Source organism: Loxodonta africana, chromosome 7, assembly GCF_030014295.1.
Source record: "Loxodonta africana isolate mLoxAfr1 chromosome 7, mLoxAfr1.hap2, whole genome shotgun sequence".
Taxonomy (NCBI): Eukaryota; Metazoa; Chordata; class Mammalia; order Proboscidea; family Elephantidae; genus Loxodonta; species Loxodonta africana.
The window spans coordinates 86,846,177-86,869,429 of record NC_087348.1 but is presented as its reverse complement, the minus strand read 5'-3'; the positions used below and the strand labels follow the sequence as shown (position 1 = coordinate 86,869,429).

Here is a 23,253-nt window from a genome sequence, read left to right as displayed (position 1 = left end):
ACAGATTTGAGCATTGAACACTAGTGACTGAAGACCAGACTAGTTGTGGAATGACATCATACATGAAGCAAGAGGTCACTGAAAAGACAGCAAACGAAGACCAAGATGGATGTCAGAGGACACTCTGAAACTTGCTTGCGAATGCTGAGCAGCTAAAGCAAAATGAAGAAATGATGAAGTAAAAGAACTGGACAGAAGATTTCAAAGGGCGGCTCAAGAAGACAAAGTAAAGTGTAATAACATGTGCAAACAGCTGGAGATAGAAAACCAAAAGGGAAGAACGTGCTCAGCGTTTCTAAAGCTGAACCAAAACCAAAAACCCACTGCCGTCGAATCAATTCAGACTCATAGCGACCATATAGGACAGAGAACTGCCCCACAGAGTTTCCAAGGAGCCCCTGGCAGATTCGAACTGCTGACCTTTTGGTTAGCAGCCGCAGCACTTAACCACTACACTATCAGGGTTTCCAAAGCTAAAAGAACTGAGGAAAAAATTCAAGCTTCGAGTTGCAAAAATGAAGGATTCTATGGGGAAAATATTAAATGACGCAGGAAGCATGAAAAGATGGAAGGAATAGAGAGTCATTATACCAAAAAGAACTAGTCGATGTTCAACCATTTCAAGAGGCAGCATATGATCAGGAACCAATGGTACTAAAGGAATAAGTCCAAGCTGCTCTGAAGGCATTGGGAAAAAACAAGGCTCAGGGAATTGATGGAATATCAACTGAGATGTTTCAACAAATGGGTGCAGCACTGGAAGTGCTCATTTGTCTATGCCAAGCAATATGGAAGACAGCTTTCTAGCCAACTGACTGGAAGAGATCCATATTTATGCCTATTCCCAAGAAAGGTGATCCAACTGAACGTGGAAATTCATTAATCATTAATATCACACGGAAGCAAAATTTTGCTGAAGCTCATTCAAAACCGGCTGCAGCAATGTATCGACAGGGAACTGCCAGAAATTCAGGCTGGCTTCAGAAGAGGACATGGAACCGGGGATATCGCTGCTGATGTCAGATGGATCCTGGCTCAAAGCAGAGAATACCACAAGGATGTTTACCTGTGTTTTATCGACTATGCAAAGGCATTCGACTGTGTGGATCATAACAAATTATGGATAACATTGCGAAGAATGGGATTCCACTTAATTGTGCTCATGAGGAACCTTTACATAGATCAAGAGGCAGTTGTTTGGACAGAACAAGGGGATACTGCATGGTTTAAAGTCAGGAAAGGTGTGCATCAGGGTTGTATTCTTTCACCATACCTATTCAATCTGTATGCTGAGCAAATAATCCGAAAAGCTGTACCATATGAAGAAGAACGGGGCATCAGGATTTGAGGAAAACTCATTAACAACCTGCGTTATGCAGATGACACAACCTTGCTTGCTGAAAGTGAAGAGGACTTGAAGCACTTACTAATGAAGATCAGAGACCACAGGCTTCAGTATGGATTACACCTCAACATAAAGAAAGCAAAAATCCTCACAACTGGACTAATAAGCAGCATCACGATAAATGAAGAGACTGAAGTTGTCAAGGATTTCATTTTACTTGGGTCCACAATCAACAACCACGGAAGCGGCAGTCAAGAAATCAAATGACACATTGCATTGGGTAAATCTGCTGCAAAGGACCTATTTAAAGTGTTAAAAAGCAAAGACGTAACCCTGAAAACTAAGGTGCACCTGACCCAAGCCATGGTATTTTCAGTCGCATCATATGTTTGTGAAAGCTGGACAATGAATAAGGAAGACCGAAGAACTGACGCCTCTGAATTGCGGTGTTGGCGAAGAATACTGACCATACCATGGACTGCCAAAAGAATGAACAAATCTGTTTTGGAAGAAGTGCAACCAGAATGCTCCTTAGAAGGATGGCAAGACTATGTCTTACATACTTTGGACATGTTGTCAGGAGGGATCAGTCCCTGAAGAAGGACATCATGCTTGGCAAAGTACAGGGTCAGCAGAAAAGAGAAAGATCCTCAGTGAGGTGGATTGACACAGTGACTGCAACAATGAGCTCAAGCATAACAATTGTAAGGATGGCGCAGGACTGGGCAGTGTTTTGTTCTGTTGTGCACAAGGTCGCTATGAGTCGGAACCGACTCGACGGCACCTAACAACAACAACAACAACAACAACATGATGTACACTCATCACTACCCCATTCCTGGGACATCGAAGGCTACAAGCATAATAGCGCATACTCACTCTGTGCTTCCAATAAGTCTCCTGATGCTTCCTGAGCCCAATCTGCATAGTCGTGAATGACAGCAACTCCCGGATTGGGGACAATGAGAGGACACAGCTCATCCACATGGACGGTGCTATGTTTTAATTTGAGCTCTAGAGGTGTCTGATATAATTGCAGGTCCTCATCCAGCTTCCTTTGTCTCAAACTGAGTTTTTCCAAATGAACTTTGAATGGGGACTCAGTTAGGCTACAAGGGCAAATGAGGAAAACAAAAGAAAATGAAGATAAGACAGATGCTAGGACTTCCCCACAATCAAACCTTTGTTTCTTTTTATGACTAGAAACAGACTGCAAAACACTTCATTATAATTTTAAAGAAATTTTGGTTCATTATGTCAAACTATACTGAACCCAACTGCTACACATTAAATAAATAAATATTCTGACCTGTGCATTCAGAACCTAAAGGCTTCTTAGGCCAGGTTACGTAAGGACAGGAATCAGTACAGTTATGGAACTGGTTTGAGCATGTCTCCGAGTGCTACAAAATTTCATGGGTCAAAAGCTATTGTAGGATACCGATTCCTAAAATCATACTTAGTAGTGAGATATCAAAAATCACAAGGGTAAGTTTTAGACACTAAGGAAGTGATTCTAAATTAAGACAGCATATAGTCAGTCTAGCCTTGATCCAGTTTCTAAAACTAGTATTAACACCCTCTAAAATATGACATTATGCTTAATCTAGAATTAATCACTAAGTTAGGCTGAAATAGTCCTAAACTATGAAGTTCAAGGGATGGTCCTGTTTTTTACATTTTCAAAGTCAACTTTAAAAACTAAAAAAAGATAGCTGGACATATTCACTTAATCTGGAGTAATCATAGCACAAGTTGTTATAATTACAAAAAGTAAACAGGAAAATACATATTACATAGTTTACGTAAAACACCTGTGAAAATACTGGCTGATGACTACAAAAAAAGTGTATATATAACCTGTAAGGCAGATATATAAAGTATACGAAGAACAAGAAGCACACATATGTGAATGCTAATGGTGTAGAGTGTGGAGAAACAAACACAGTTATCAAATGTCATCTTACTCCCAAATATTTATACACAGACTATCCACAGTTCATAAGCCCACCCTATCAGGCGTAAAATACAGGAGGAAGTACTTAGTTGAGAATATTGTTCATGTATGAAGAAATTACAAATATCTAAGCAAGAAAAAAAGCCAATACAATAAAAAGGCCAAAAACTCAAGGAATGGTACAGCATTAGTTTTGGGTCTATTAGTCTTCCAACTAAGTTTAACCATTAGCGAAGTATTACATATTCTTCATACCCTGATGGTAAAAATGGAGTTATCTTATTAACCATTTTAATTTGTTATTATACAAATATCTTCTATGCCAAAAGTTAGGGTAAGAATATATCCAGAATGATCACAAAGCAGGGCCCTGACCTTGGTCTCCTAATAATGAATAGTTCTTTCTCACTTGCCATGCTGCTTTTCTCCAAAAGCATAAAAAAATGTGACTTACGATTTAACAGCTACTGGATTGGGCAGGAATCCATATTCCATGGAATCAGCAATCTGATGATTTTCCAGTTCATGGGAGCCACTTAGCTGTTCTCCACTATTAGCAAGAGTCCAGTTGGGGCCCCAACCAACTCGAAATGAGCGTCCCATAAATAGGGCCATGTCCATCAAGAGTTTCCCCTTGCCATACGTGACAGACTTTTCAAGAGGGACTAGGCCGGGCTGCCTGCGTGTACCCACTGTTTTCAACAGAAGCTCAGGGGCTGGGCTGGGCACTGTAAACACAGAGGTCAGGGGTGGAGGGACAGACCAAGGAGATGTGGATGGGATATTCATTAGAGATGATGCTCTGGGAGTACGACATTGTTGCACAGAGGCACTTGGTGAAAGAAAAGCTCCACTTGTAAATTTTGATTGTAGTAGCCCACCAACTGAAATGAGGGAGAAAAAAGTGACTGTTAGAAATTACAGTCTATGGCCTCTTGAACAACAACAAAAAGCAGTGAGGCTGAAATTATACAAAGTTTTACCAAACTAATTAAATCAGATGTGGACAATCAGGAGTAGGTTAAGTCAGATTTGGCATAAATTACTAACTTTTCAACCAGGAAACCAGACACAAGTTCTAATGATAATGATGTCAACAACAATGACAATAATGATAACAAACGTACTACTACATTATTACAAATTAGCTAACACTTATCTTTAACGGACAATGTACAAGCTGTTTGTGTACATTTTAAAAAAAATGTAGCCTTCAATAACTTTATTATTATAATTCCCATTTTATAGGTGAGAAAGCTGGGCTCAGATAAGTGACTTGCCCAAACCCGCAAAGTTACTAAGTGACAGGACTTGGGAAGTAAGCCCAGGTCAGTCTGACACCAACGCTCATGCCCTTATAAGCATTCCATCCTTTCTTGGTCCATATAAAAAAATTCATATAAAAAATAAGATCAAAACTCAAAGTCACACAATTCTAATGCTCAACACTAGACCTAAGGAAATGAAAACACACTGAGGCATCTTGTGATTGTATATGTGCCTTTCTGAAGGACAGCTCTTGTTACTGTTGCCTGTTTTCCAATTTTATGGTTGCTATGTAAAGCACAGCATGTCTGAAATATGAGATTTTCATGTAGTGCCCATTACAGAAAAGGTTATTATGAAGTCTAATGGATGCTTTATCAGTTAAAACGCTTTAAAAAAGTAAAGTTAATAAAGGTACTCAAAAGAACTGAAAAATAAACATTTTATTTTTAAGATATCATAGACATATCTCTTTCTGATAGTTCCTCTGGTTTTCAAAATGTTCTGAAATTATATCTGCTTAAGTCCTTTGCTGATACCAATACTCTAACTCTCTAATTTCACAAAGTTACAAGCCCACGAGAAGCAAAAAGGGAAAGCCCTTAAAATCAAACATGTAATCGCCTCCCCAGGAATGAGGTTAGGGGAAAACAGAACTCTGACAAGTTTTGTATATTATAAGAAGCAACACTTGTCCCTAGAAGACAATAAGGATAATATTCAAAACTAAAGCCTGTTGCCATTCAGTCAATCCCAGTCACAGTGGGCAGAGTAGAGCTGCCCCATAGGGTTTCCAAGGAGCGCCTAGTGGATTTGAACTGCTGACCTTGTGGTTAGCAGCCAAGCTCTTAACCACTGAGCCACCAGGGCTCCAGGGTAATATCAGGACTGCACAGAGAATGTAGTGCAGGACAATTTGCTGATTCCTCTAAGGAAGGCTTGATAAAAACCAGGAATTCTAAGGTTACCATCCATATTTATATGCAAACAAAACATGACCCCAAAAGAAGAACAAATGCTTTTTTCTCCATACAACTTCTGCATTTACACCAACAGAGCTAGTCATGGTTCTTAAAATCTACTCTGAATGGAGTACAATTTCTAACATCCTACATCATAGGTATGGCCTTTACAGGAATATTTACTACAGAAGTCCACTCCACTTAGAAGATAATGTGAAAAGCAGAACTTGACTCTACATCTTTCTTGTAAAACAGCATCTTCTTTTACAGTACCTAATGAACGGGATTTTGATGAGTGGGATGCTGAAATAGGGAGTCTAGGAGAACAGATTTCCTGAGAAGTATCTGCTTTGGAAGGAAGGTGGCTGAAGCGTTGATCCATGGCCATATCTACATCCTCTTCATCAGCAAGCAATGATGCTTTCATGATCTAAAAAGGCAATGCCATACAAGAAAAATGCAGTTTATGGAAACCAATAAATCGCTCTGCCTCAAAGCTATGTCCAGAGCTAGTATAACATTCCTGTGACTGACTCTATTATGCTATACGTGCCTGAAGGGCAGAAATCATATCATACTCTTCTCTGTACCTACAGAGTCTTGCCAGAGCCTGGCACATAGCAGCTGCTCACAGGTTTGCTGAGTAATTTTAAAGTCAAACATAAGCCAGAGGTTAAACTCATACTAAAAGACATGGGGCAAGGGGAAGCTGAGGCAGAACTTTAAGGAACTTGTATCATCCAGGTTTTTTTTTTTTTAACTTTTAACTTCTGTGGAGCACTTTGTAGAGTGTCAAAACTACCTGTAACAAAGTAGTATTTTATGCAGGAGAAAAATCAGTGCTCAGAATTGTTAAATAACTTGCCAAAAATAACACAGCAATAAAGTTATAGAACTAGGATTAGAATCCAGGTCTTCCAATTCTCATGCAATTAAGACCTGAAGCCGTATTTTCTGATTCTCAATATTCCTGTCTCCCTAAATGGGAAAATGAGACCCCAACGCTGGCCACGTTCCTGTTTTTTCTTATTCCAGTGAACACTCAATGCTCTTAAGTGGATAATCAAAGAAAGTGGCCTGATGTTATGTAAGGGTGATAAAATATTAGTCAGGCTTCCTGCTGCAAAAACGCTGGGTTAGGACTTCACCTGTAAAACATGTGGATTAATTCCCAGTGAAGATGCAATGTGTGTCGAGGCTGACACAGGTTCCTGATCCTCAGGCATGCTCTCTTCTAACACGGAATCCAGAACTGGCTCCTGGGTGATATCTACCATGTCACTGTCCAGTTCCACAACCCTCCCTAACTGCTCCACCTCTGGGCTTTGACTCTGTAGGAAGCAGAAAGATCAGGGAAGCAGTATTAAATTACACCAAACAAAAAGTTACTAGACCAGATTTAGTTAATTCATAGTATAATAAATCAATATCAAGTTCTGCTCATTTCATCAGGAAATGAAGTAGCATATTTGCTAAAGAGGATTTAACAATTACCTGAAACTCCTCCTATAAGTACCTGGGATCCAAATGAGGGTTCATGGCATCACCCTTTTGTAACATTATGGTCTGGTATCTGGAACCTAAGCCAACATCCAAGGCCTTGATTATTTGGGACCTTAAGAACATAAGCTCAATGACCCATACCAAAGCAAACGGTGGTCTTCAGACACAAAGATTATGCCTTACCTGATGGCTAGCAAACTACAATTTTCCAATTTACACAGGTTCGCCCTGCCTCACACTGCCTTGTAGCCAGAAGTCATTGGGAAAAGAGAACAAAAGATACAAATATCAAAGTCTCCAGTAACTTCGCATTTTCTTAAAGAAAACATTTAGAAATAAATTTCTGGTGAGAGACAATTTTGGGCCTGGTATTTATCTTTTGGGTATCTTTTAGGTTCTACCTGTGTAGTACCATGTAATAAAAAACCAAAACCCACCACCGACAAGTCAATTCTGACTCATAGCAACCCTGTGGGACAGAACAGAACTGCTCCGTAGAGTTTCCAAGGAGCTCTTGGCAGATTCAAACTGCCGACCTTTTGGTTAGCAGCCCCAGGACTTAACCACTATGCCACCAGAGTTTCCTGTAAGATACGAGGAATGTCTCATTTCCCAGAAAGAAAAACAAAGGAATGCTATTAGCAACCATTTTAATCTGGGAAAAGTCTCTTTCGTTTAAAAGTTTTAAGAGTTATATTTACATTCATTAAGCACTTTTAAAGATATAACCATGGCTAACAGTTTATAGTGTAAAAAGGTAAAACGCTCAAAAAACTGAAGTACATTCCATAAGCAAATGGATAGAACCAAGATTAACAGTGGTTACCAGGGGCTGGGGGGAGTGGGATGGGGTATAATTACTTAAAGGGGTCCTGAGTTTCTGTTAAGAAGAATGAAAAACATTTCATAACGGACAGAGGTGATGGTTACGCAACATGGTGAATGCAATTAATGTCACTGAATTGTATGCTTAAAAATGGTTAAAATGGGAAATGTTTTGTTATATATTTTACAGTTTAAAAACAAACTTGATAATTAAAACAATCTCAATTGCCCAAATAAAAGAAAAAAATTAACGAATGGTATCAGTAAAAAAGACATAAACAAGGAGTTAACTATTATTAAAAGGCATCCAAAATACTATCAATCAAGGACACGTGAGTGAACTCAAAATAAAAAACAAAAACCTCAAGTACGTTCTAAAATAACTGGCTCAGTACAAATTAATTATGGCCTAAACTCACGTAACCCGGTAAAATATTAAGAAATGGTTGAGTCAATCTATGAAACCTCTGCATACCGAAAAGGCCTACGAATTACTTTTCTTACCAGTACATCATTTGCAGATTTTTATCCTTTCACAGTTTTTGGCAGCTCTTTTACGAGTGGCCTATTTTAAGCTAATCCTCAAATGGACGCTATTACTCAAGTGGTAGTTAAAATAAAAAAAAAACTTCTCATATTGTTGGACAAAGAAACAACCATTAGTGTAACTTTCAACTTTATCTTGAATGATACATCAGCTATTGCTACCCTGCATTCTTTAATTCCACTACTCTTACTAAAAGAATGAGTGTGTCCATTTACAATCACAGAAAAATTGAGGCGTTGGACATGTGGTGTACTGCCAGTTTAAATGTGAACAACCCCTGGGCTGTTCTAACAAAATTGTTGGAGGCTAGATAATGGTCAAAAGGCAATGATGCCATTTTTCACCTATTGGGGAGGCTATAGGCAGGTATGACAGCTCTTATGCCTTAAAATGCTGGGGAGGCGGAGGGGAAAGAAGCCCTGGTGATGATGCTCCCATTACAAGAATTATGGGAAAACACTCTCATACATTCACACCATAGACTTACCAGTGTGTTAACTTTTAGCCAAACAATTCAATTTTGGGAAAGGTCCTGATACTCTCTATCCTCTCTCAACCAACAGGATACCCGCTGGGTTCCCATAACACTGTTTATACCTTTTTAATAACACATACCAGAACATATTATAATTTCTTGTATATGTATCTATTTGTCCCACCAGACTGTGAAGGCTTGAAAACGGGGACAATGTCCTACTGTTTTCTGTATCTAACACAAAGCACATAGTTCAGTTCCACATTCACTGAACACTTACTTCTGCTGCCTAATACAGTGTCTGGCACACAGTAGGGAAAGCAATGAATAAACGTGAAAGGACAAGAAGGGTTGAGGACGGAAAGAAGAAAAGTACAAAGCGAAAGGATGGCTCCTACTTATTACACTGTTCAATAAAGGAATAATACCAACAAGTAGGAGATGCTCACCTATAACAATTTTAGGCAAAAATGGGAGGATTACATATGAGACCTGAAGTACTCAGCATATCCTTAAAAAGGATGCTAAGAATTTAGTTTATTTGCTCTACACTGATGTATGGACTCCAAAGCTACCAGATATAATCTAATAAGTGGATAAGAGGGAATTACTATGAAACTATGTAAAAAAAAAAAAAAAAAAGACTTGATAAATCCCTCGAACCCTTACATATGAATTCTGTTAAAATATATGTAACTTCAATAAACACCACCTCCCCCCCCCCCCAAAAAAGGGGCAAAGGTCTGTGTCCTTCATTTCAGAGAAATCTTAGGAGAACTGGTCCTTCTTCAAAGACGGTCCTGGAAAGAAGAGTGGACCAATAAAAATGATGGCACACAAAGAAGAGAGGTGATGGGGGGATGGTGGAAGAAGATGCCTTCTGGGAGGTCTATAGAAAAGAAAGGCTTGTACTGGGAAAAACCCAATAGGCTTTCCTATACTGAATTCTCCCTTTCCTATGCTACATTTCCTACTTCCTTTCTTAAGGCAGGATCCTATCTTATTTATTTCTGAGTACCAGCACAGTTCCTTATGAATAACTAAGTACACAGATAATATCTAACAAACAACTGCCTGAATATTTGGAAGGTGAGGAGCTCACCAAAGAATTATGACTGAAGCCCTGAATGACTTGAGTACCTTCCACGTCCAATGCAAAAAATCTTTCTATACAAACAAGGCTGCCAATACCCTAATGATAAAACAATCTACTACATCAGTAGGTAAAAGAGGTAAATCAAGACATCCTTATTAAACAAAGAACGACTAGTCCAAAGACTAACAGATGTCTAAATAATTCATACTGTCCTCTCAGCCCATCTGATCCATATAACTACTGCTGTTGCCCGCCTGCCTGCAAAACGATCTGTTTTCTAATTGCAAAGAATGCTTTATATTCGTTCTGTTTGAAAATCAGCCCTCTCAACAATGTCAAGTCCTCAAGGGAAATTCCATGTCAGGGTTTCAAGAGCCCACTAAGGCAACTGTGTATGTTTTCTACACATGCATTCAGGGATATTACTGCAGGAGGCAAAAGTCTTATAAGATTAACAACTTTATATTTGATTTTTAAATTAATGTGTGAAAAATTTTTCAAGCTGATACATGAAGATAATGAAGCTTTCCATCAATAATACCTGAAATAAAAATGCTGTGGCTATAAAATTATTATATATATGTATAAAAGTATAAAACTTGTATGTATAACCAAAAACCATTGCCGTCAAGTTGATTCCAACTCACAGCAACCCTACAGGACAGAGCACAACTACCCCCATAGGGTTTTCAAAACTGTAACCTTTATGGAAGCAGACTGCCACATCTTTCTCCCATGGAGCAGCTAGTGGGTTTAAACTGTCACCCTTATGGTTAGCAGCCGAGAACTTAACCACTGAGCCACCAGATTTCCTCATCCATATATATGTATTAATTCAGTGGGTCAATTTAGAGTGTTGCCATTTTATTTCAAATAAAAGTCTCCACAAAATGAAATGGGATTTGTATCTAAATCCTAATCACTTTTTCCCTCTTTTTATTTAATTTATTTGAATGAACTCACTGAGTGAACTATGTTGTTTCTGAGCAATTCAACTAGCCTGCCTTGATAGTACTGAACACAAGTTACACTTTAGGGTAAAGCTGAAGTAAAAAGCTACATTATAACCTCTACCTGAGTGTCAAAGGTCTGAGGTCTTTTTAACAAGTAGTTTCAAAACCTGGCTGCATACCTGAATTGCCAGAAGTATTTAAAATATAAATATGCCTGAGATCCATGCCAGATCTATGGAAATCAAAGTTAAGTGGACAAAGGTATTCTGATACAGCCAACTAGGAACTGGAGCTCAGACCAGCATTTTGGCACCATTATTTAAATTACAGAACAAACTTCTCTCTGACTGCCTTAATTCATTTGTGTGGAATGTCAACATTTTTTCTAACCTAAAAGGCACAGGAGACGAGATTACATGAAAATGCAGTTACCTTTTCATTTTCTGGTTGTTTAGATTTAATTGCTTTTTTAGGAGCAAAAACAGGGCTTGAGAACGAAATGCAAAGAGGGAACTGAGGATATTACAGAAAAGGTAAGGTAATGTGATCATTAAACAAAAATGCAAATCTTCCTAAATACCTAAAGAAACACCAAAAGGAAAAAAAAAAATGTTAGAGAACTTGAGGTTGTATATAGGAAAAAGTGCTACAGCAGACTGTAGGAACACAGTACCATGGAAATCAACCTCGCTTCAAGGGGCCAGGTGACAGTGTGAAGACAGTCGTTTTGCTACTAGGATGAGAAGACTGTGCTGTCTATGGTTCATTCAGATGGCTCAAGTATTTTCCCCTGCCACACAAAATTTAGGGTCTTTGATGCTAACAGGAGTCCCTGGGTGATGCAAATGGTTAGAGTCCTCCATTACTGCTCTAACACACTAAGCTCAAGGCCTTCATAAACAAATAAGTAAACAAAATCTAAGGCCTAAATATCTGAACACCTCTACCAATTTCTCCCATATCTGCTCTCCCATCCAAAAGTTCAAAGACCATCCACTTCCTCAATCAAAGGAAATATGCTATAAAAGATCCCTTTTTCACAGTATTTTATTTGCTCATTTTGAATCCTTACCATCTATTTTTTTCTTTTTAAACTCTGTCACTTCTTGCAAGAACCATGTTCTTCAGAAATTTAGATGCGGGGGCGGGGGAGGCTCAGTTGTTCAAAGAGCTTTTACCTATTGAAATGTCATTACCCGGATTTATTCACTTATCTCATATGTGCATTTTAACGACCGACTGCCAACATTGTGCTGTCTGTCCACAGATGAAGCTTTTTTTTTTTTCCCAGCAATAACTTTAGGATCCTAAACATTACTTTTATTAGCAAAAAATGAGTTTATCTGACTCTCCCTAAAAAATACCTATAACATTAACATCAAAAAACATTTTGGAAAGGGACTGTACAAAGCATATAATTCACCCAACATGCCCATGGTACAGAATGAACAAAAAAAAAAAGTTCATTTACCGCATTTCTTTACCTCAGAAGAGATTTCTTAGGGGTGTTCTAAACGCTACAAAGATGATATATATAAAAGTCAACATATTTTTAGTTTCCCACTTTCACCACACCCTCCCCTCACCCTGTGCGTGCAAGCATGAACATACATACACAACATTCTCCAGCAAATTCCTACCAAGAAATTATTTAATAAATCATAAAAATTGTACATTTCAGCAGCCATAAGAATTGCAGCACGGAAAATTCCAAAGTTCCAGCATTTAGCAGCTGAGAGGTAGAGGATGCTTTACAAAGAAATCCTGTATCAAAAATTCTTCTTTGAGGCAGCAAAGGAAAAATCTCTTTATAACTTGATTGAATATAAACAACATCCAAATTTAAGTAAAACTCGTTATGACTTGGCATTCAAAGAGCTACCTGATATTTAAATTATAAACCTTCTCCTACAAGGACACAAGGTCTATATTGGCTTAATGATCCTGAAAAAGAGTACGGTACAAGTAATTGCAATAAACAATGCAGCCTCTATTCTCCTCCCCAAGCCAAATAATTCATTTGAATTTTAAAACTTATTTTCATAAATATTATATATTGTTAAAATACAAATATCAAGAGGTTACCTGAAGTATAAGCAAACAATTTGAGAAAAATGGAGTTAAAAACTCTTGCAGAAAGCTAATTTTTAAAAAATCATGGAGGTAAAGAACAAGATTAAACTGCACACCAGGTAGTCAACAAAAGTAGGAATTACTTCGTATCAACCCACATAAGCAAAATGCTATCTCGGGTTGATCACTGAGCAGAGAATTCAGCAAGTCCAAATGAGAGAGGGAGGTGTTTAAAAATGACAATCTGCAGAAGGAAGGATCCAAACACCAAGAGAATTCTTTAAATCTCTCAAGTAAAAAACAGATGCCAGTACCACCTCACACCCTCCCTTGTACTTGTCTCAACGTGACTGCCAATACATCTGTACTCTTCAAAGTTCCAGGGGTCATAAAACAGCTTTGTATTAGCTGAATCACTTGCTTTCAACTTCTTTATCACTGGATTCCATTCAAATTCACTGTCCCTTCTCTACCTGGGGTGGAGGTGCTGGTTTGCCATTAAGAGCCATCTGGAATGGGGGAGTCTGGCCCGCAGGAGGCACAGGGGCAGTCTTCAACTTCTTTGTACTGGTTTTGGATGGCCGCTCCTCCTCCTCTTCATCAGAATCCTGAAGGCCATACTTAGAAAAATGGGAGACCTAAGGAAGAGAGGGAAAAAAAAAAAATCTATTTTAACATTGTTATATTCAAAAGAGCTTCCATAATTGCCTTTGCAATCTTGCAGGGTTACAGGGAGGGAAAGAGAGAGAGAAAGGGAAGGAAAGTGAGGAGGTGAGGGAGAGAAACAGAGTATCAAAGCATTAAGAGCAAAATGTTACCCATCACACTTTACTATTTTTCTTAAGATTTAGATAATGTTTGGAACATGTATTAGTTTCTAATATAATCAGTCAATGAATGAATGAATGAATATATATATATTTATAGATATAACTTTAAATGCAATTATTAATATAGAAAACCAAATCCAAAGAATTTTGTCACATCTAAATACTTCCTCATTATTCTCTACCTACACAAGGGCCTTCAACAAGTTAAATAATCCAACTAGCCTAGAAGAGGAAGAAAACCTTGAGTCAAACTATCAAGGAAGGCAGAAAGCCTTCATCTGTTCACCTTCAGAATGCTTAATGAAGAGTTACCTACCAAGAGACAAAGAATTAGGTCTCATGAATTACTAAATTCCTTAATGATGCCACAGATTAGAAAAGCGACACCTTACAAGTGTATCTCAATTTTCACAGATAGGAGAAGAGGATTTGTATCATGAGCCCCTAAGTTTCTAACAGCTCATTTTTGCTCTGAGTTTTTATTAGCTGTGTAACTTGGAGCAAATCATCATATATCTCTAGACCTGTTTCCTAACCTCTAAAAATAAAGAGAATGGCAGAGAGAGTATCTTCAAACAAAAACATGTTGTGACTTGAACTACAATTTGTAAGAGTCAGAAGTGGGTAAATGGCTATACCTTAAACACCCAAGAACCAGTTTCAGGCCGATATTCTTTGAACCGGGCTCCCTGTTTCCTTGAAACCTCTTCCAGTCTCCCCTCATAGTTGATATCAGCTAGTCGATCTGGACTCTTTATTAAACAACGAGATGTTTTATCTGTTGGCCAAACTCCATCCAATGTAACTTCAGCCTTCCTGTAAAGTACAACCAAGTAAAATGTAAATACTTCATATGTAAGACCAGAAAGCCAACTAACACCTACACAAACATCAAATAAAGGAGCTATGTTACCTTGGAATTATACTGTAGGTGTTTCATGAACCTGATTATTGCTTTCCCAGGTAGATAAACTTAAGAGCAAAGAGTCACTGCCACATAAACAAGCTCAATATTTGGTTCTGCACTCAGACTGCATTTATTTCAAACTACCATAGTACATTAATTATTTCTAATCTAATTTTAATAACACTTAGGCAATGAATCCTTGACCAAGTAATTTAGGTCATAGTCCAGTGCTAAGATCTAAGTCTCAGTGTAGGTCTTAAGTTCTACTGAACTTAATAACAACAGTAATAATAGCAGTTACTGCCATTTACTAACACGAAATACTTGCAGAATGAAGTATCGAGAACATCACAGTTCTAACCATAAATAATCAGTACATGAAGATAATTATAATAGTAGTAACATAGTCCTTCTAATATCAATATCTGAGTTAAAGGACTATGTGCTATTCATTTTGTATGCCTTGTACCTAGTACAATCACTAGCTTAGAATAAGTACTCTATCATACCAATGAATAAAAGGAATAAATTTACAGAACAAATAAAAACCCAGAGAATGGTTCTACTAGAGCTGCTACTCCAAATGTGGCTACAAAATTTCAAGACAGATCATTTAAACCATGGCCCTTTCACCTGACTGAAGAGATATTAGAATCCAGGATCTCAGATTAAAATACAGAGAAAGATTTAAGCACAGCCATATGAAGGGGGAAAAAAATTAAGGAGCAAAACAAAATACTATTAAAAAGTATGTTGAGAAACTAGTAGTTGGACCTGAGAATATTAAGGAAAAGATGAGAGTAAAAAAAAAAAACAAAACACAGAGCAGCATCTCTTTATCATTTATACTTTCAAACGAGAGCAGAGACACAATAATCACACAGTATACAGTAAGTCAAAAAAGCAAGTTGCAGAAGAATGTATATAGTATGATCCTATTTGTGTTTATTTAAAAAAATGTGGTTTAGCTGGTTATTTTCTATGTATGTAAATAAATTCATACCTATTTAGTCCTTCACCCACAGGTGGTTTTTGGCTATCATCTAAGTAGACAATCACTTCTTTCCTTCGGATATGTACGATATCATCCAAATTTAGATTTGTCAAATTCACTTCTCCTTCAAAATATATTGAACCATAACCTACAAGTCAGAGCAAAGAGTTAAAAATCCATCCTCTGTGAGGGCAAATACCTACTACACACTTTCAGTGGTGAAACAATCTAAAGGAGCAAACAGTTCTAAACATTAGTCAACATTTTAAATTACCCAACAACTCCTAAAGTGGGTTATTTCTCCACAATATTGTAAGAATGGGAACACAGGAGTGACATCAATTAGACTGTTAGCTGGTCTAATATTTGCATTTTTACAATACTTCTGCTTTCCTCAAAACAGCCTTCTTAAATCTCTTCCTAAGTACTGCAATGCTGCCACATAAACAACCCTTAGCACCTAGGCTGCAGTTAGTTAAAACACCTGACACTTTTTTCTACAATACAGCAAGATGAGATTCCCCCCACCACCACCAAGGGAATTATATCTGTAATAATTTAATAATATGAAGTTGACCATAAGTATGATCCATCTCTTCTTAACTATTCAATTTTTTTACTTAGTATTTCTTGATCTTTCAGTATTCTCCTTATTTGTGGAAAATAGAAAACAGGCCAAAAAGTTACCAACCCCAGACAGGTATACCTAAGCCCAAAGAATGTTAAATGGTTCTAGATATTCTTGTTTTGTGAACTGTCATTCAAAATGTCTACTATTCAGGCCAAGGTCTTTTGAGTGGTGGGCATAAATGTGAGAAAAAACAAATTCATCTTTCAAGAGCTTCTCTTTACTTAATTACAAAGACAAGATGCAGATCTCCGTGGCTTATACACGATTCACTCGTACACTCATACTCACCTTTACGACCAATAGTGAAGTCCGACACAATGCACTCCCCTTTCTCATTGGTAATTTTAGCAAGGTCATCCATAGATGGAATAGTATAGTAACCAACCTTAGTAAGAACAATACCTGTGACAAAGAAACAGAAAAGAGAGTATTAACAGTGATTATCCTTGGATAGAGGAAGTCTCAGTAGTACTTACTTTATTCTTTTTCTTTTAAAAAATTTTCTACAAAATGAGTATTTTAAAAAATAACTTGAGATAAAGTAACTAAATTATTATATGGAGAAAAAATATACAGGAATAAAGGATTTTTCCAAACTAGTTTTTGATCTAGTTTTTTTTTTTTTAGTTTTTGATCAAATGGTATTCCTTGGAGACCCTGTTTTTTTTTTTTTTTTTAAAGCTTCATGGTCATGTAAGTTTGAGGAACATGCACATGACAGCATATTACAGACTCTGGACACTCTCACAATAATGAAGTCTGTTTAAATTTGATTAACCCAGTGTTTCCCAGACTTAACCATATAACTTTCTTTTCATATGACATCCATTAACAGCCTGCGGTATGAATGGCATTTTATAGAATACACTCTTGGGAAGGTATTTTTAATCCATTTTTTTTCTTTTGTTTCTACACACGAGGATACCAAAACCCCGGGTAGAAATAACTTGCCTTGGCTGACATGGTAATCTCATGGCAGAGGTTACCATGTCTATTTCAAATCCAATACTTTTTGTCCTATAGCTTACTGCCTCCCATAAGCCTCTTGCATCTTACAAATTTACATCCCCAAATAGAGAGCTTAAACCAAGATGAAAAATCCTCAGAAATTCCATATACAAATAGAAAATTAAAGGCCTGCATTAATGTTATTTAAAAAAGCATCAACTAGAAAAATTTCAAATATATCTAGTGAAATTTCATGGGCATGAAGAAGAAATTCTAAAGTGGAGAAAAGGAGTTTCTGAGCATATCGAAAAAGTAAGAATCAGAAGGAGGTGAACACCCCCCCCCCCCCCAAAAAAAAAGCTGAAGCATTCAAAGGAAGTAGTGGAATCTTGGTATGTTCATTTTAATCACTCTGTGTTCCGTTTGTAGCTAGAGGTCAGGCTAACCTGCTCTCTGATATAAAAGAACTTAAGACAGGCATTGCATCAAACTCCAGCAATGCCCACTTGTACACTTGGTTTGGTTCTCTTCTGGCAAGGTTTAGAGGGTTGTTGGTGCACCTGTACCTACTGTAGGAATGTTTAAATGTACTCGGTAGGAATTAAATAAAGTAATTGGGAATGAATTCTAAATGGGGTGGCAGTAAACAGCATCAATGAAAAAGCCTAAAAATAAAAAATTTATTGACTGGATATTTGAGGAAAAGATGCAATATCATAATGAATTCACAAGTATTGACAACTTGGGATTCTACACTAAAAGTGACCAGAAGATACACATGAAGGCAAAAGATAGCTAAATATAGAAGAATTTTAGATACTACAGGACAAAACAATCCAAAATGTCCATCAACATGGATGAAATCTCAACAACATTATATGGAGTGAAAAAAAATTTATATACAGTATGATTCTGTTCATATGAAGCTGAAGAACAGAGGATGAGGGACAGAATAGATTAAAAGGGGACAGAAGAGAACTTTTCAGGGTGAAAGAAATGTTCCATGTTTTGATTGGGGTGTTGGACACTAAGGAAAATATACATACATGTTTATGTGGGTATGTGTCAAAATTCATCAGAGTAAAAACTTAGGTTCTATGCAGCTCATTACATGTAAATTTTACTTCAATAAAAAAAATTCAAAAACAAAAAGAACATGATGACACTCATGAAAACACAATTGAGGTGTTATATCAACACAGCAAAAAGATATGCTTTAAGTATCTGAACAAGACCCCCGGATCTGTAGTTTACATTGTTTAATGGCTTAGTGTTTGTTGAAAAAAAAAATGAAAGCACAGAATTGAGATAGTAATAAATAATCCTAGCTGCAGCTACCATTTGAGTGCCTATGCATGTCAGGCATTATGGTACATATACCTGCCTAATTCAAATTTCAATAACCTAGGATGATAGGAAATAATTACTACTTTCATTTTAACAAAAAAACTAATACGGAATCAAGTGAGTTTATAAAGCTAAGGAAGTGTCAGGATTTGAACCCTATCTGTCTGGCTATAAAATCTGAGCTCTGTAAACTACACCAGAATAATTAATGACTTAGCAATTTTAACTACTCCCAAAAGTATGTGAATTAGCAATCAACTAAAGCATAAGTGAAAAGGATTTAAATGTTAATCTCTATGAAATGCAATAAATAATATTTAAAAGTTCAGATAGCTGACTTTCACTGTGTTGATAATTGTGACAAATGAGACTGCAATTGACTGGTAAAAGATTAACCATGTATCAATTTGAATCTGACCTGCTGGATGCACATGATAAGTGTTATTTTCTACTTCTTCTCGATCATCTTGCAGCGACTCATCATGGAAAGAGGTCTCCTCACTGCTTCCTTCTAGTCCATTTCGCAAGGCAACACGCATGTTTAACGCAACAATGGTATCATCCACACTACTACTGCTGTTGTGTTTATTTCCAGCACTCTCTGGGGTTTGAGGGATGGGTTTGGCAATAGGGTTAGTATAAAAACGTGACACAAGGGAATCATCGTCTCCATCCTGCTGATGGTTCTCATCAACACGTTTGCTCAGGAAACTGAATCTGTAGGGGAAGAAAAAAAAAATTTCAGCCCCTGTAGTAGTAGTAACAATGTTAACAGTCCAGCCTGACTGAATCCTAAGTGCTTGGCACTGTTGTAGGCAATTCCACAGATTAAAAATTCATTTAATACTTAGAGCAATTCTGTGAAGTAGATTACTATCAGTGCCTCCATTTTACGTATAAGGAAACCAAGGCTCAGAAAGGTAAAGCAGCTTGCCCAAGGTCATAAAACTGTACGTGGAAGAGTTGGGATTTTAGCCTAGGAAATCTGGCTGCAATGTCCATGCCTCTAACCGATGTATTTTCAGGAATGAATGGATCTGAACATCTCAATTTTAATTTCTTTTTTAAAGTGTGCTCTATTATATGGGGTCAAATGACTTGTGCAAATTTCAATATAAAAAATGAAAAAAAATTAGACTTTTAATATTACAATCAGCAAGGTGTTAGAAAATGCTTTACTAATAAAAAATCAAGCTAAGATATTATTGAAAGAAAAAAAAGAGTGCAAAGATGTACACAAAGATATACAAAGATTTTCACTGACGCATTATTTTGAATAAAGGAATACCAAACAATCTAAATGTCTACTAATAGAGAACTGATTAGATTATTTTATGCTCACAAGATGGAATACTATGCAGTCATTAAAAATGAGGAGCAGATACATGGATACTGATATGGAAAAGCATTTATAATAAATGGGAAAAAGCAGGTAACAGAGTACACATAACCTCTACCCATTCTCATCTATATGAATATATATATATATACACACACACACACACATACACACACACACACAGATTTAAATAAATGTCCAAAGTGGAAGAATATACACCAAACTACTAAGGAGTAGTGAGGGTACTTTTACTTCTTCCTTTATATACTTCTATAATGACTTTTTTTTGGGGGGGTGGGGGAGGTTTGGTTGTAATGACTATGTATTACTTTAATAATCATCACAAGCAAATTATCCCTTACTTTAAGGAGATGAGGGGTATAAAATGGAAACAAACCTTGTCCAAACAACATGCATATCAAACTAGTTCTACAGGACTGAATCAGAAGAACCTCAATAATTGAAAGGTCTAAACTACTCAAGAAGCAAAACATTACTGAATTTCTAAGCATTTACACATGCTATAATACTTCTATGTAACATTTACCAAACTTCGTAATTCAAATTTTCATTAAATGAATAAATTCTAAGCTCAGAATCTTTTCAAAATGAGAACAGGTCTCCCCACCAGGAACAACCCAAAAGAGACTTCAGTTTACCTCTCTCCGTTTTCTGGATAATCAGATGGTGAAGCTAGATCTTCGGCATCACGATTAACAGGAGAAAAGAGACTGCTATTATTAAGGTTCTTCAAAACTAACTTCTTAATGCTCTTCCTATAAACAGAGGGAAATAAAACATCAGGTACAGACAGATATGTCACATATATAAAACTGGAGCTCAAAATTGCACTCCTGTTCAATAAATGCTATACTTAAAAATGATCGAACAAGTTCTATTCATAAAGTCTTCCTATAAAATATGTAACTAGATCTGAAGGCTTCAAATACACTGCAGTCTGGTGTATAGAAGAATAAAGCCAAGCACATTCAAAACAAAGTGAGAACCCCCCTGGAAAATACTCAAGCTCCTTGAACGAACTGAGTGCTTTATCTAGACACTTAGCTCATTCACTACACTCTGTCTTGTATTTCGATTATTTCTGTACATATCTTTTCTCTCTTTAATCATTCTTTTTCTTTTTCGGGCAGGGGGGACAGTCAGGACCTGTAACTATCTCCTCCATAAAACTTCGCATGATGGCTGGAAGAAAACAGGTGAATAAATACTTGTTAAGTGAGAAAGATTAAAAAAAAAAAGACAATAAAGAGAGTAGTGAGTTAAAAAAAAAAAAAACTTGATGTTTAGTGACATGAATGATCACAAATACCTAAAAAGTTCAGGTTTGTGTATAGCAGGTTTACCTAAGGTACAATCTCCTCTAGTACTTGAGCTTAAAGCAGAAGAACCATGTCTATAGAATAGAAATAATCTTAACTAATCACCATTTAAAAACTGGCTGGATGACTTAATGCACTACATTCCCTCTTTTTAAAAAAAAAAAAGTTGAGGTCCATGTATGCTAAATTAAAACTGGTAGAACTTTTATATGTTTGTATATTTCTAGTCTCAACAATTGAATGATATGCTAACAAAAACCAGTAGCGTTTGCTCCCAAACTGGTATATGCTAGTTAAACTCCTTATTATAACATAATTAAATAAGCAAAAATTAAGACAATGAAATAGGCACCTGACAAGAAAGAAATGTTGTTACCATGAAAAGTTAACTGAGACCTCCCCTCCTATTAATGTGGACTGAGTAATGCAGACTGATCCTTCTAGGGAGGATAACCAGAAAAGCTAGAGCTGCTTATAGGTACTGAGAGCCAACAAGATAGTAAAAAAATGACCAAGCCAGCATCCTGGACACAGATGTCCAGTGTTTAGGGTTTTTTATTCCTAGGAACTTTTCTGATTCCAAGGAGACCTGATAGCACAGCGGTTAAAACACTTGGCTGCTAACCAAAAGGTCGGTGATTTGAACCCACCAGCAGCTCTGCAGTGAAAGATTTACAGCCTTGGAAACCCTACAGGACCATTCTACTGTGTCCCATAGGGTTGCTATGAATCAGAATCAACTCAATGGAAGAGGATTTGGTTTTGAGTTTTCTGATTCCAGGGGGAAGGCTAAGAGGCTAATGTTACTCTGGACAGTCTTGTGGGACCAGGGTACACTGGATTAAACATAGTAACAGAGGTGGAGGGAGGAAAAGGGATTAATTAAATGTTTCCTAAGAAGAACATACTTTCAACTAGAAGACAAGAAACTAAACATGGAACATAAAAAAAGTGTCAGACAAAAGTAAAGAGGAGTGGGATCAGAAATACCAAGTAAGAAAGGTACAAAGACCAGACATAAGAAATAGAAGAAAACTGTAATAAATGTAAATACATGATTATTTTGTATTTAGTTTATATTAATATTTTACATTTAATTTGTTAACAAAACTAAACTCACTTGGGCATGAATGCTCCATTGGCTAGGGATGGTTCATCATCATCCAGACCATCAAAGAGATGTGACTTGGCTGTGCCTGTTGTCTGTAAAGCCTTTGGCCGGACTCTGGTGGCAGGGCGGGGTGTAAGTTTATAATGAGTGGGTGTAGTGAGAGCCTTCTGGGCTGCTGGATTTGTTGGCTTCAATCTCTGAAAAATGAAAGTATCAAGAAAAGTTTTACTTTAATGCAAATGTGTGGTATTGGCCTTAAAATCAAAAGACCAGAGTTCAAACCTTAGCTCTGCCACTTACCTAAAACAAGTATAATTAACACCTATCTATGTACGTATGTACAAGTGCTAATGGAACTGTATTTCTCTATACTCATTTTTACTCATCCCTCCAGCACCCATTTCAATTGATCTGTCTGACTTGTTTTAAAATGCAACTGAGATACTTGCATTTGAAAAGTCCTTCATAAATTAAAATGTACCAACACAACACATTATTAACATACCTTGTCTACTCTCTTCATCCTGCAAAAGAGATTAAGCCTGCAGTAGTTTTGCTTTTTAAAAGGCTGTCAATATTTATATTCATTTTAAGAAAACATGGCATGAAAAGAATTCCAAGCTATACAAAATATTTGCAAACCAAAGTCTCATGCTTCAAAAAAAAAAAAAACCTCAGCTACAAATTAACATTCAAATTCTATACAATCCAAAACACTCTAAAAAAAAAGATATTTTCTTGCATTTGTGCATCATTCAATAAACATTAATAATTACACAAGTCAAACACAGGAGCCCTGGTGGT

General features: G+C 36.9%; 1 protein-coding gene across 6 annotated transcripts in view; it reads right to left on the bottom strand.

Moving 5' to 3' along the window:
* The window catches only part of NUP98 (nucleoporin 98 and 96 precursor), a 112,213-nt gene that overhangs the window by 26,931 nt on the left and 62,029 nt on the right, over positions 1–23,253 (bottom strand). For all 6 annotated transcript variants that reach the window (XM_023539009.2, XM_023539010.2, XM_010599624.3 and 3 more), the window contains 11 exons: positions 22,459–22,646; positions 20,658–20,774; positions 19,078–19,376; positions 16,653–16,766; positions 15,743–15,881; positions 14,471–14,648; positions 13,476–13,640; positions 6,679–6,861; positions 5,804–5,960; positions 3,757–4,186; positions 2,225–2,454 (listed from right to left, as the gene is read on the bottom strand). In XM_023539009.2, the coding sequence (XP_023394777.1) occupies positions 2,225–2,454; positions 3,757–4,186; positions 5,804–5,960; positions 6,679–6,861; positions 13,476–13,640; positions 14,471–14,648; positions 15,743–15,881; positions 16,653–16,766; positions 19,078–19,376; positions 20,658–20,774; positions 22,459–22,646 (2,200 nt within the window). The remainder of the gene's footprint in view (positions 1–2,224; positions 2,455–3,756; positions 4,187–5,803; positions 5,961–6,678; positions 6,862–13,475; positions 13,641–14,470; positions 14,649–15,742; positions 15,882–16,652; positions 16,767–19,077; positions 19,377–20,657; positions 20,775–22,458; positions 22,647–23,253) is intronic.